Genomic DNA, 14,216 nt, shown 5'->3' on the forward strand with positions numbered 1-14,216 from the left:
ATGTTTGGCAGACTTCAGGCTAATAAGACAAACCAGAAATTTCTTGCACAAGAATATATAGAAGTTTTGGTTCCCCAGAAGGAAATTCAGGGTTTTTAGCTACTGAGCTGAAACTAGTCTTAAAGATTATCAGAACTGTGGGCTGTATCCTTATGAGGAGACTTTTAAAATGAGGGTAGTCTCAATGTTCTTGCTGTTTGAAGTGTCTTCAGCACAAGATTTTAGGCTGTCATCACACAATCCCTAAATAGAGCCTTCCTAGAAGGCATTTTGTTCTCACAATCTCTTTTATTACCAAAGGGAGCTTCAACAGAAGAATGATATTGCCAGCTAAGTACTATTAGCTTAATATTGTTGCTCATGGATCAGCAATATTCTGAGGATGTTTCTCATGGAAATAGTTTCAGCCATAAGGGTTTCCTCAGTTTTGGGTATCTGAGGGGAAGGAAGTGGAGAGGAAAGAAATATTTCTTTTGCTTCAGCTGGAAAATCTTTGTTAAAAGAACAGTGATTTCTAAGAAATCTGGAAATGTTATGCTGCCATGCTGTGAATGCTCACAAGTGGTTGGGAAGATAGAAAGCATCAATAGGAGTGTCAGTAATTGGTAATTCTTTGAGCGATGCTAATGAAATAGGGTTTTCTGATTATATCCAAAGGAGCTCTTGCCACATGGCTGTCCTAGAACCCCTCAGATTACAGTTGGTGGTGTTTGTATTAAAAATCTTTAGTATGTGAGGAATATGGAAAATATTACTAGAACCTGGTTTATTGTTGAAAGAGGTGCTGCCAAGGCCAAAACCATGTGAAAAATATTACTGCAGCCAGTACTAACACCTTGGTTTATTGAGACTGATTGCTACAGTCATGTTGATTCCCATTTTGACGTTCATTCTGTTAATTACAATGTGTGTTACGTTCAAACCAGGCTGAAATCAGTCAGTTATTAATTTTTCTCGTTTCATCTTTTTCTTTCACCAGGAAGTTTAGTTCAGTGGGTCCTTTCTGGGCAGCCAACACAATAGGAAGCACACAGAAAAAGTCAGTCATCCTTGAATAATACCCATCAGGCAGCTTCTTAGCTTATAAGAAGGAAGATCAAGAGAGGAGCTGAATACAGCACTTTTGCAGGGAAACAACCAGATGCAGTCTTTTCATCCTGGTGGTGAAAGTCAGAACAAGGACAAATAAATAACTTAAATACAGACACATCCAGGCATAAAATGAGGCCCAGGCTCATGAGGTAGAGGTACAGGTGCTCCTGCTGCCAAGATTCTTCCAGTGTGGAGACCCTCAAGGGGAGGAAGTGATGCTTTAGTCCAACCAATGTGTTGTTGGGGTTCAGGTGAAGGTAAGACACTGAAACTGCAGCCTGTCACAGGAGTCAGACTTACTGACCTAATGATCTAGGCTGTCATTAAATTTAATGGCTCCTGTAGAAGTAATAAGGGCAGGAATCTCTTCAAACACACTGAAAAGAAATATAAAAAGTTTAGAAGTATATATTTAAATGCCCACGGAATTTGTTCTTTTGATATTAGGTATATTGCCAAACCCTCTTTAGCTAGTTTGCCTATGAAGTTATTTTGTAGGGAAGCTGGGATAACAGTTCTCTGTACGTGGAAGGAACACTTTTTCCATTTTACATCATCTGTCCAGGTCTGTTGGGGTGCATGAAGTGTTGGCTTATTAAGTTATTCATTCATTCAGGTGAATGAATCCAGCATTGTCTCCATGACCTGGGGTCCTTGGTTGTGCACCGCATGGGCTGTTAGAGCCTGGTGCCTTGCAGAAATGCTGGTTTAGGTTATGAAAGAGTTTTGTGTTGAGGTAACAGTTTGGATCAAGTCTTTTGTGACTTGAGAATGATTGATCTAGGCTCTCCTCAGACCCAAGTTCCATTTGGATACCCCTTCATAACACTTCATAACACTTCATATACCGCCATTGGAAACCCTTTCCCTGTACACCAGGAAAGAGCTTTTGGGAGGGAATGCAGCAAAATGTGGTTTCTCAGTTGCTTTGTGCTCATTAAAACTTCCAGAGAGGGAATAGGGTCCGGACATATACCGAGTATTTTAGTTCTTCAGCCACATCTCCTTTGTTCCACCTTCTCCTCTTCCTCTTCCATATCTGACTATCAGCAGCTGATTCCCTGCTAGGGAAATGTCTTAATACACTTACAAATGCTTTTACTCATTGTTCCTGATGACTGTCATGAAGGGATCTTTGTCTTTCATTGCCTCCCATCCAGTAATCTTTCTTCCACTGTCTCTTCCTCTTTTGTGTCTGTTACTTTTCTCTCACCTAAGCACATTTATAATGCCTTAGTACCAGGCTCTTGCATGACTGCCTCTTGTGTTATGTTCCCTAAGATGTGTAAGAGATGTTTTAACAACCTTATCTCACTGTTTACAATAGCTTGGTGCTGCTGTTTAATAAATTATAGGGATAATTGGTTTTTCAGAGTTCACATCTACAACGTATTCCAGCAGGAATGTAACTGTGTCTTTCTTAGCCATTTATTGCTCAGAAACACTTCATATAAAACAGTGAAATAAATGTTTTAGTAGCACATGGATAACAAATTTAAGGCAAACATTTCAGTGCAGTTTCTGCTCTAAGCACTCCCTGTAGGAATCAGTTTTTAGGGCCTGTTGCTGCAGCCAGCTAACCAAGAGACTCCTGGTAGGTTCCTCGGGTTCTGTAATGCCCACATCACATACTGGTGAAGCCATCTGGTCCCAGTATGGCAGACAGTGCAGTTTCACTCAGATACTTCTTCCCATTGTATGTATCCCAGTAACCACAGTTGGCACAATGAAAGTGGGGGCTTGTTGTGAGCTGGAATGTGAAGTGAGAGCTGCCTCAAGAAAGATGGCAATGGAGAAGGATAGAGGTGTATCGGGGGCTTATAGAAGGGGTCTTCAGTTGCAGCCTGCCCACAGGGTGGTGACCAGAGGGCTCTGCAAGGCATATAAGCTTCTCATCACAAGTCATTATATGAAGAGAGACTACATGTCTCTCTGTAAAACTTAACATCCTTTCATAATATAGACTTGCTGTCCTGTGTAGTGTCCTCACCAAGCCTACTGTGTTTTTTTTTCCATCCCATCTACAGATATATTCAATCTGCGTATGCATTCCTTAACAAATCATGTCCACACGTCTGATTCATTTCACCCTGCGTTTCCTTCCTCAAGTCCATCTGAAATGGAGCCACTAAAACAATTGGACCTATCCTGCCTTCCTAGGGGAGGCACTCCAAACATCATTAGGAAAGGTATCTCCCTAACAGAGGAGTCTGGTCCGTAGCATCGAAGGACATCACTTGGTTGGTGACATGAGGCTGTCTTGTACTCTTTTCTAGGTACAGAGGGAAGACATACAGGGCAACTGTTAAGATTGTGAGGACGTCGGATCAGGTGGCAGATTTCTGCAGAAGAGTCTGTGCAAAGTTGGAGTGCTGCCCCAATTTGTTCAGTCCTATGCTGGTGGCTGAAGTCTGCCCAGAGAACTGCTCCATTCATACTAAAACTAAGTACAGTGAGTATTGGCCAAAAGGCTTCCCATTGCTACCTGGGAGTTAGAGCAGTGGAAGACTCTGCACCAGATAGTGATGGAGAACAGGATTTGTGTAATAACATTAATACTGAGTAGGATTCATCTCGTCTAAGAGCAGTTACTTAATCCTGACCAGGCCACCATAAGCTCCCTTAATATTATGTACAAAGAAATAGGCATCTCCATCTCACTTCATCCTAATACATCTGTTTGAAAGTAATTATTTTTGGAAGTTTTGCCTTTTCTTCACATGTAAAGTTAATATAAGGAGCACATAAAAGGAAGCTGCAGCTGAGATTTAAACTACCTCTGAGACAGCTTTGTTAGGTGAGATGAATCCTGTCCTACTCAGTGAATAATTTCTGGCATACACAGCAGCACAAGCCAGTATCATGATGCTGAGGTGCTGGAAGGGATTTGGAAGCACTGACTCTCTTCTCAGGGTCTGTAATATTTAAACATATTCCTGCCTATTCAGGAAGGCTGAAGCTAGGCATGTGTTCAACAGCTTTTTGTTGTCAATGTTACTGGTATTATTGATTCCAAAACAGGTCAAGAAAGTTGTGTAAGTGCTGTCTTTCTTCCACAAAGGTTGCAAGAAACTAATACGATCCACTCTCTGCTGAAAACATTAGCAACTGAAAGTGTATGTAGCATATAACTCATGCAGAAGTACATTGGATCAAATCTGAAGCATGTTGGCCTCTCTCCCTCCAGATCACTGCTCGGCTTAATGGAAGCTTTGCCTAAGTACCTATTGTTGAACTCTGAACAACTCATTATCAATAAATCTGTACACACAAGAGCTGTAGCTGTCTGTGCTAGTCCAAGATGACATATTTAAACTGGATATTTTTTCCAAATCAGTGTCTTTTAAAGTCCCTTGTAAAAGCGCTCCTAGAAGTGCAGTACTGAATCAGTAGCAAGAAGCAAGCTGAAGTTTCCTTCTCTTGGTGTTAAAGTTTTTAATGGGTATTGTGCTCCATCTCTCCAGCTTATTACTATGGGAAGAGGAAAAGAATCATTAAGCCACCAATAGGAGAAAATAACAACATGAAAAGCGGACACGTCAAGCCAGCCAGACGCAGGAAAAGGCGGAAATCCATCTTTGTGCAGAAGAAAAGGAGGTCGTCAGCTGTTGATTTGAATGCTGTGGGCTCTGCAGAAGTATGTATTGCACTGGGATAAATCAACAATAGACCCTTAGTGCTTTTTTGTCTCCCCATCTGCATCCTGCTTTTGGGGAGCTTCTTAGCAAACCTTAACACTTTCAGTTCACATTTGAATCCTTCCTTGCTGTTCTGTTCTTCTAAAGCCAGTCTTCTTTTATTGGGACATTTTGGGGACTTTTACCCTTGTCCACGCTAGAGTTAGCAATTAGAGGCTTTGCTCCCACCTTCATAAGGCTCACTAGCTAACATGCTGCCTAATATTATATCTTTGTTTTCTTTTCCTTGCTTGTAAGCCTGTAGGCAGGCAGATGAGCCTGTGCTGTGCACAGAGCGAACGTCTGTGATCCATGTCCAAGATCTCTAAGGATTATAATAAATAATAATAACTCGTGGTTTCAAGGGCTTTTATTTTATTCATTAACCATTCATGGTATTTTTGACTCACAACATCAACCAGTAGATGTTTGAGAAGCTTTAGAACACAAGCAAATAGTTTGTGTCCCAAATACATAGTAATTGAGGCCTCAGTCTTTCCAGTATGCTGTGTGGTATGTCCTAGCTTCAGCAGTGATTTGTGTCCAGATACAGCATGGAGCAGACCTAGTTCTATGTGTACAGTTCCTGAGTGATTTTCCCATGATAGTAATGACAACATTTATGTGTGGTTTCCCTTCCTCAGCTGAGTGCCAGTGATGGCTGCTTTGTGCAATGTGAAATAAAACTGATTTACTTAAATTCCCTCTACTTCAGCTGGAGGGGAATATTTTAGTTAGTTTTCAGTTGATTGCTTGCATCTTCATGACTTGATCCGCATTTAGGTGTAGTTCTGCTTGATTTCCTTAGATTATATCTGCTTCAAAAGATTTTTAACTCATGTTAAGCCTAAATCAACCATTAGCCAAGTTTTTCAACCTTTCAGCCAAAATAACTTTGTCTACAGTTGCTTTTCCACTTAAGACCTAAGGATATGGCTTGGATACATGCTTATGCTTTGATTAGAGCTAAGCTGTTGAAACCATTTGAACAATTATATATATACATATGTATACACATAAATATAAATTTCAAATATATGTATACAAAGTTCAAATATGCAGTTTCCATTGGTTGGTGTGTGCTTGCAGGCTCTGTGTGACAGAAATAACAAGAATCTAGTACAATATCCCTTAGATTTAAATTTGTGCTTAACCTTCAGCAGTTAAGTGTTGGGCTGAAAGTAGGGAAATCTAGGTGAAATCCTCTTCACAGAAATGCCAGATAAGGAGTCAAGGACAAATATGCACTTGTACATCTTAGATATTTTTAAAAGGCGCCCAGATTTCTTGCCTTCCTGTACCAGTGACACCCATGACACCTGAAGCAAGGTGGAGGTTTAAATTCAAGCTTATTTCTGATTTTACATAATCTCAAGCATCCTGAGTTTCATTTTATCCTTTTAGTATTTTCCATTTCCCCTTTTCATGCCCATCTTCAGTGCCACAATTTGAGATACCAGCCCAATGTAGGAACAGTTGATGCCAGATGAGTTATTGCTGTTGACCTTTTGTTAGAAACAGATGAATGATTTGCCCATCATGCATTTTTTTTCTTCTACAAATCTAAATTGAGGGCTAACCTACTTAGCACTGCAATGAAAATAAGTTAATTCAGTTAAAATAAATGTTACCCTGGACCAGCATGGGGATGGACATGCAGTTTGACCTAGTGCCTTTTGATTTGCTGCTGCATTAATCTCTGAGCCTGGATCCTGTTTCTCTGATGGTTCTTGTGCAGGAGAGTGAAGATGACGAGCCAGATGTGATGGAGGATGAGACAGGAAGTGAGGAAACCAGCTCAGAGCTCCGGGATGACCAGACAGATACCTCCTCCGCTGAGGTCCCCTCCACCAGACCCAGGCGAGCAGTCACCTTAAGGAGCAGTACTGAGTCAGACAGACCTCCTCCCATGGAGAGAGCCCGACGGAGCCGGAGACCACAACCCCATTCCTACAGTGAGGCAGAGAAGTGTACTCAGGTCAAGGAAGTGAGTATGTCCATAGGCTTTCACTCGCAATAGCAGCGTTCTTCCTAAATCAATCTTCAGTGCCAAGCCTTCCTCATCTGAGGAGGGCATCCTTGCCCTGGTACTACACAAGGTAGTTTTCTTTATGAGGCCTTTTGATTTTCTTTATAGGAAATTAAGCAAGAAGAGGAGGAGAAGCTCATCCTGGACAGTAATCCATTGGAGTGGACTGTGACTGATGTCGTGAGGTTTATTAAACTGACGGACTGTGCACCCCTTGCCAAAATATTTCAGGAGCAGGTAGAAGTCTTCATAACTCACCTCTTTGTGGTGTCTATTCCCATCACAAAAACAGAGCATCATGTACCACTTTGGTAGCTGGGCTTGGGGCTTTGACAAAGAGATTATGAGCAGACTTTAGATCCCATCAGGCCAAGTTGGCAAGGCATGGAAACCATTAGAAGCTTGAGTCAGAGCCTTGCCTGATACTCAGACCAAAAACCCCATAGCTTGATTCCTTGTGAAAAGCAGAAGGTTTAGACCTTTCTAGTTCATGCCAAGGTCCATAGTGCCATCCTGGTGTCACATAGGTGGGCATCTCAGTGTAGAAGCAGTTAGTGGGTATCTGGTACATAGCAAGCTGTCTCCCCTGTCCTCATAGATTCCACCCTCTGTAAAAACATCAGCCTGGGCAGCAGAAAACTTCTACTTGAAGCCACAACTGGCTGCCTGAGTTTTGTCACTAACACCTAAATAATTTGAGGATGTAGATGCCTGCTTCCCATCCACATCCCCCTGAAGATGTGGCAGTCAGGCCCTTGGGTGACCTAGTTTTAGGAGATGCCAGGCATCTCCCCAGTAAGCAGATAGATTTTCAGGAGCAGGAGCCAATGTTCTTCATCTCAAATCAGTGGGAACATGTAATATTTATGTAGAAACAGCCATTCTTTGGTTAATGAGTGACAGCCACTGTGAAAGTAAAGGGAAATGCTAAGAAATCACAGTTAGAATGAAGCAAGAGTGCTTAATTAGGCCATAGCCAGTGGCAGTCACTGGTATGGCGAACTGCACATTGAACTACTTTTGATTCTTCACCATGAGTGACTCTGTACTTGAGTAAAGCTGCTTGAACTGGGAGAAGTTGAAGTCTAGAGCAAGGCTGAAACACTCTATAGTGAGATGCTGTAGTCTCTATGTCACAGCGTGCTCCAACCATTTGTTAATCAGCCTGGAGTAACTCCAGGGCCTGAAAGCCAACCCTGTCTCTCCTTTGCCAAAGGGTTTTATGGGAACTTTAATCAAACACAGATGACTGGAGCTTTTCCTTATGATTTGCAAGGAAGCTCTGGTGCAATGGGTCAAGCCATCAGGATTCAGTGGAGGGAGAACCTGGGCAGTGGATATTCCTAATCAAAGCATACATAAGGTGTCCAAAGCCTCCTTGTGCTTAATGCTGCCTAACCAGGGCTGTCCTGGGGAGTTTATGTTGCCTGTGAGTTACAGTGCTTTTTCTGTGCTTACATTCTCATCCTTCCTAAGGGGTAGAAAGGAGTTTTGTAGTTGTCTGCTTCTCAGTCCATTAAAGAATAAAGAGGACTTGAGCTCTGAATTAAGAGGAGGATCATAAAACCAACAGAAATCCCAAATAAAATTGCTTTTGTCTGGGTGCTAGCTCATGGAGTTTGGTGTATAGATATGACTGAGGGAAGGATGTGACCTCCAGATGTCCATCCCACCCTACACCATTCTGTGCTTCTGGGACATTAGGGAGTTCAATAGCTCTGGGTGGTCCAGGACCCTCTGTCTTGGTTATTCAGCAGCTCAAGTGGAGCAAGGCAGGTCCTGGGTGGACCGGGGAACATGGCATGGAGCAAGGCAGACATAAACCTGTGCTGAGCAAATCATGGGCCAAAAGACATGGTGGAAGGGTGTGAGTTGGCAGAGACCAGCATCAGTTTCCCTATTCAGCTCCCTCCTGTATCTCATGGTCTGCCCTGTTTTGGTTCCTCTCTCATAAAATGGGACTAATCAGACCTCTGTGGGCCCTGCAGAGTTTCTTTAGGAGCTGATCCTGCATTTCATTAGCTGGGAGGCTTTTGCCAAACTGTGGGCCTATGGAGACATGCTAGACAACTTCTGAAAAAGCATGAGGTATTCCAAAGAAACTAGATGAGAGAAGCATCAGAACAGGAGAAAAAGGCAGAGGACAAAACCGCCTTTAACTTTGGGGGCAAACTTCCCTTCTTGCTTATGCTTTCTGCCCTCCAGAGTCCACAAATAAAACCATTTTCACTGTGTTTTTCTACCCCAGGACATCGATGGCCAAGCCCTTCTGTTGCTGACACTGCCCACTGTGCAGGAATGCATGGAGCTGAAGCTTGGTCCAGCCATCAAACTGTGTCACCAGATCGAGCGAGTAAAAGTTGCTTTCTATGCACAATACGCCAACTGACTGCACTTCCCCGTTTTTTTCTGTTCTCCTTCTTGTTCCCTCTCTTTTTTAACATTTCAACTTGCTCAAGGTTGGTTTTTTTCCCTTTTTCTTTTCCAAGAACATGTGGAATTGGAAGCACTGGGAATTTATCTGGAGGGAAGAAAAAACCCAATAATCTGCAAGAGAAAACTAGCAACAAATTGGACTAATTTTTCTGTACTTGTAAAGCACACTAAAAGACTGCTGGCATCTCTCCTCAAGGGCCTCGCCAGCCTATCAGTGGTGCAAGGCCAGCACAGATCAGATCATAGAATCATAGAATAGTTATGGTTGGAAAGGACCTTAAGATCATCCAGTTCCAACCCCCCTGCCATGTGTAGGGACACCTCACACTAAACCATGCCACCCAAGGCTTTGTCCAACCTGGCCTTGAACACTGCCAGGGATGGAGCATTCACAACCTCCCTGGACAACCCATTCCAGTGCCTCACCACCCTCAGAGTAAAGAACTTCTTCCTTATATCCAATCTAAGACTGATGGTTTGTCATTCATTAAAACAAAGCTACCAGTGACAAATGCATTCCCAAGGAGAAGGGTCAGACATTTCCAGATGATGATAGTTTGCCTAGGCCAGTTTCTGGACATGAACGTTTCTTTTAGCCAACTCTGACACACTTCTTTCATATTGAAATGTAAGTGATCATTTGTAGCCTTACCTGGGTCTTACTGCAAATTTGATCTTAGTGATCAATGGGCTTTTTTCCTCCTGCCTCTCCAGTCTTACAAAAGGAAAAAGAGTTATACCAGTCATATGCTATTTGTTATTCCCGAGTGATTTATCAAAGAGGACTCGACCCACAGTCTTTGTACGGTACCAAACAAAGCTACAGTGAACTGACTGGGGTGCAACAAAACCTAGTGTGTGTAACGCATCCTGAGCCACGCTGGCTGTGCACAATAAGCTGAATGTCTGTGATGGGATCTGTACAGTACTGCATTCTTGTACAGGAATATGCATGAAAGCTTCCATAGTCAAGCCCATCCTCTTTAAATCCAAGTTGCTTGAAAGACCTGACTTTGAGCTCCATAGGGTGTGAAAGAAAAGGCTATTCAGATTTTATGATGAGACTGGGTGAATGCTGGTTTCATTTGCACCTTCATGAATCTGGTTGCTAGGTGGGAATAAAAAGCATCAGTCTTTTCAGGCTTTTTACACCATGGTGCTTTCGACAAACTGAGGATACAGCCCAGCACAGTCTATATAAAGCCAGGCTGTCCCAAGTGCTACCCTAGATAGCAAAACAGGGGACTTGCTTCATGCCAAGCAGGCTAAGCACCAGAGAGGGTGAATAAATGGGTTGGGCACCTTGGGTTGGCCTCAGTTGTGTTTATAGGAGAAATATTTCCAATTTTCTTTGCAGGGGTATATGACCCTGTTAGTCCCACGTGTTGAGCCTGGATTTGCTGTACCTCAGCAGAGGTTGGTGGCATCACAGTGATGTAAAATTCTCCCTAAAGCAAGAACCAAACTGGGACCAAGTATGAATTTTGCTCTAAGGTGGAAGTGAATCCCTCCCTCAGAAGTGAACTGGATGGTTTGTGCTGAGTTTTAGCCTGATTTCATAAGAAAGCACTGACTTTGGCAGACGTTTGTTGTTCTCAAACTGTAAACAGACCCTTGTTCCCTGGGCTCAGGAAACTCAGCTTGGAAGTTGTACACAGCTCTGTTCTGATGCTGTGATGCCAAAGCCCACTCAGTGAAGACCTCTTAAAAAAGAAATCTCATTTCTAGCTCTAAATCTGAAGACACTCCTTCTGGCCAGATAACTCCCACCTCAAGCACATGCAATATGGTGACAACAGACTTGGATCAGATAATGCTGCTGACCTCTGTGTGCTCAGAACTTATTGACTAACACCAGGCTATAGCTGCTGCTTTCTCCTTCATCAGTTTCCTTCTTAAATTCCTGGGATTAAAGGGGGAAAGCCTCAGAAATAAATATGCTGGATTTCATCTGAATTCACCCTAGAGCATGTGTTAAGCAAGAATTACTGACTCCATTTGCCATGCATCACTGGGGAATTTCAGTCTTTCATTGAGTTTCCCTATTTTCCACTGAGGAATGTGATGGGTGCAACTGCTGCGGGCTGGGCCAGATCCTGCCAACTCCTGAGACTTCGTTAGAAACTTCCTGACATGAGAGATCAGCAGGACTGGGTCTGTTCCTGATGTTGTCTCGTACTGAAGATCCTGTTGTTCAAGTTTGAATCAGCTGAACAGAAAAGTAGTCACCTCTGTATCGCATGTTTTTTTTTGTTTCTCAGAAATCCAGAAGTTTTCAGTAGTGGTACAGACATTCAGACACTGGGTTTTAGACTGGATTTCCTACTGATGGTAGCAGTGGACTGTGTCCATGCAACTGGTTTGACAAGTCGTTTGGCTCAATCTTAGGGTCCCTTAAAGTTGTTGCTCCTTGATTTGTCTCTGAAGACAAAAGGATTGTGCCCAGCAAAATGAGAGCACAGTCCTTCCAATGGCTGGTACAACATCTGTCAGCAGGAGATAGCTCCCAAAAGACTGCTGCCAGGAGAAGTGGCATATGAGGACATTCAAGAAAGTGAAGCAGAATGGCTGTTCTCTAACCAACATTCCAGCACTGATTCTTTACTTAGCACATCCACCTTCTTCTGAGCTTCCTTTGCTGCTCTGATGTACTTGGAGTTTCCAGCCTCTGGGATTTGTCAGAGACATTTAACACTTCCTGGGATGAAACCATCATTATTTTCTTCATCAACCTTGTACCTGTAGATACTCTTATGGCAGCTAACTACTCATGGAGCTACGGCTGGGGAGCAGACAGCCACAGACTCTGAGAGCAACCAGCTCTGATGGTGGCCAGACAAAGGATGGGTGAAGCATAGACCCAAGCACATGGGAATCTTTACTGTTTGTTCAGGGAAATTAAATCATATTTAAAACTCACCTATTAAACAACAAAAAAAAAGAGTTTTAATTTTACCTTGCGCCTGCTTTTTTATTTTCTCAGGTTTCTTTCTCCTCACCATTTGTCTTGCAATTTATTGTTCTTCAGTTTGGTCTCATTTATTACTCTCTGATCTTCCAGAGAAGATGATAGACTGGAATCTGTGTCCTAAAATTGCCTTGGGTGGTAAATGCTTTATTATTTCTTTTAGTCTGCAGGTTGGGAAGAAATAGGGGACTGGGCTCCTGTTGTCTGTTGCACTGAATGCCTTCCAGAAAAGCTGGAGCTGAACTTCTTAGACAATTTCTTAAGCAAGTGGAAAATGAATGGTATGCTTGAATTGCCACTTACAGCTTGAGCAGAGATCAGAAGGAACTGTTTACTCTTGCCTGGACTTCATTTCAATTTTGGAACATTAGAAAGGCTTTGGAATAATGTGCTTCAAAGGAGATGTTGGAAATCTGATCTTGCTAGGGTAAGGGTCACTTTACTTTGCAATGTAGAAATACAAGCCACTGGAAGGCTTTTCTGGTCTTAGTTAAATTCAGAGCTGGTGCAACTTCACATACACCGATGACATTGGTGATGCCACTTCTTCTCCCCACCCCTGTTCTGAATTTGGCACCCAGGCCTGAAGTTTGTTGTGTTATCAGCTACAAAAGGTGATCACTGTGAAGTGCTGAACTCATGGTTTTCCAAGACCATTGCACAGGGCTGAGGAGCAACCTTGATGTTGCTTTTGGGCTGTTGGATGCTGAACTTCAGCACATTCATAGGGACCACTTTGCTCCCACAAGAGGATGCAGGCAGCTGTTACTGGCCCCTGTTCAGGCATAGGGCCAAGGGTGGGCATTTCTGGAGCAGAAGGAGGGTGTTGAAGAGTGTATGGTACTTGCCCATCTTCATCTGCTCCTTTTGAGCTTGCTCTCAGTCAGGTTGAACAGACCCATGCACAAGTCCCTGCTACCTTCCCAAACCCCTCAGCACTTACCTTGGCAGTATCAGCCAATTCCCACTCTGCAAGCCCACGGTGCCAGTCTGCAAAATTGGATTAAAGCATTAACTTAGAGGAATGTCCATGATTCCCTGTGTGGCTGTCCTGCCTTCCTCCTGCTGTCATGGATGCTTCTCTCCCACCTTGAAGAAAAATGTTGTCTTTTGACTTCAGAGCTTTTCTTCCCTTTCCAGCTTGAAAACACAGCTCCCATCCACATTCCCATCTTGTTTTCAGCACCAGGATCACCAAACCCTGACATTTTCTACCTGTCAGAGGTGCGATGGCCTCTCAGCTCTGAGAAGGATTTCGTGGTCTCCAGCTCCACCGTGTTAACCAAATGCAATAGCTCTTGAAAGGTCCTGCAGGGTGCAGAACACCTCCTAGAAATGCAGTGTGCCCTCAGTGACCACTGGAGTCAGTAGATGGTTACACACCCTGTCCTTAGTGAAGCATCAACTGAGGCATGTCCTAGCTGAGATGGCCTGACCCACACTGCCAGAGGTATTCAGATGTCTGGTGGGATTCACAAAGTTCCTCACTAAGTTGGACACCTAAAACCCATCAATATTTCACTCTGGGTAAACATCTAATTTGCCTTAAACTGGGAAGTCACCATTCGTTGGCTTTAACCTTCAATCTTTAGCAGTCCCCAGTCCTGTGGTGTGGAGCAAACACCACCTCAGCTCTTTGAAGGCAAACCAGGCACTGCTGGGCTGCCATAATCAACATTTGGTCATATAAAAAGCCTCCTTTGCTCTTTTCAGGGCACAGAATTGGGTTTGGCAGAGCTGCAGAGCCATCGCAGTGTTTTACAAGCTCAGTACCATCAGGGCACTTCAGATACTTTTTGCTTTTCTGGTGCAGTGTGTCTGGAAATCAGTGAACTTGGACTTGTCTTCCCATTTCCAAATTCAAGTGCCAAAAGAGAAGAACATGCTGCAACTGAATTCCATTAAAACCAGCTTTATTATATGTAGATAAATATAGTCTCAAGGGCTCCATTTTGGTGCTAAGATATGTCAACGCTGTATTTTCCATTGCTTGGGATTACAAAGCTGATTCTTT

General features: G+C 43.1%; 1 protein-coding gene across 4 annotated transcripts in view; it reads left to right on the forward strand.

Moving 5' to 3' along the window:
* Positions 1–9,557, forward strand: part of SFMBT2 (Scm like with four mbt domains 2) — a 107,572-nt gene extending 98,015 nt beyond the window's left edge. For 2 of the 4 annotated variants that reach the window (XM_062624750.1, XM_062624749.1), the window contains exons 17-21: positions 3,369–3,544; positions 4,557–4,729; positions 6,508–6,756; positions 6,907–7,035; positions 9,047–9,555. In XM_062624750.1, coding sequence (XP_062480734.1) covers positions 3,369–3,544; positions 4,557–4,729; positions 6,508–6,756; positions 6,907–7,035; positions 9,047–9,187 — 868 coding nt within the window. In that variant the 3' untranslated portion in view covers positions 9,188–9,555. Of the gene's footprint in view, positions 1–3,368; positions 3,545–4,556; positions 4,730–6,507; positions 6,757–6,906; positions 7,036–9,046 lie in introns of all 4 variants that reach the window. The other 2 variants (XM_062624748.1, XM_062624751.1) reach the window with 2 other exon arrangements.
* The last annotated feature ends 4,659 nt before the right edge of the window (positions 9,558–14,216 follow it).

The sequence above is a fragment of the Pezoporus occidentalis genome, unplaced genomic scaffold (genome assembly GCF_034315485.1).
Source record: "Pezoporus occidentalis ecotype Australia unplaced genomic scaffold, CSIRO_AGI_Poc_V1 ctg270, whole genome shotgun sequence".
Lineage (NCBI taxonomy): Eukaryota > Metazoa > Chordata > Aves > Psittaciformes > Psittacidae > Pezoporus > Pezoporus occidentalis.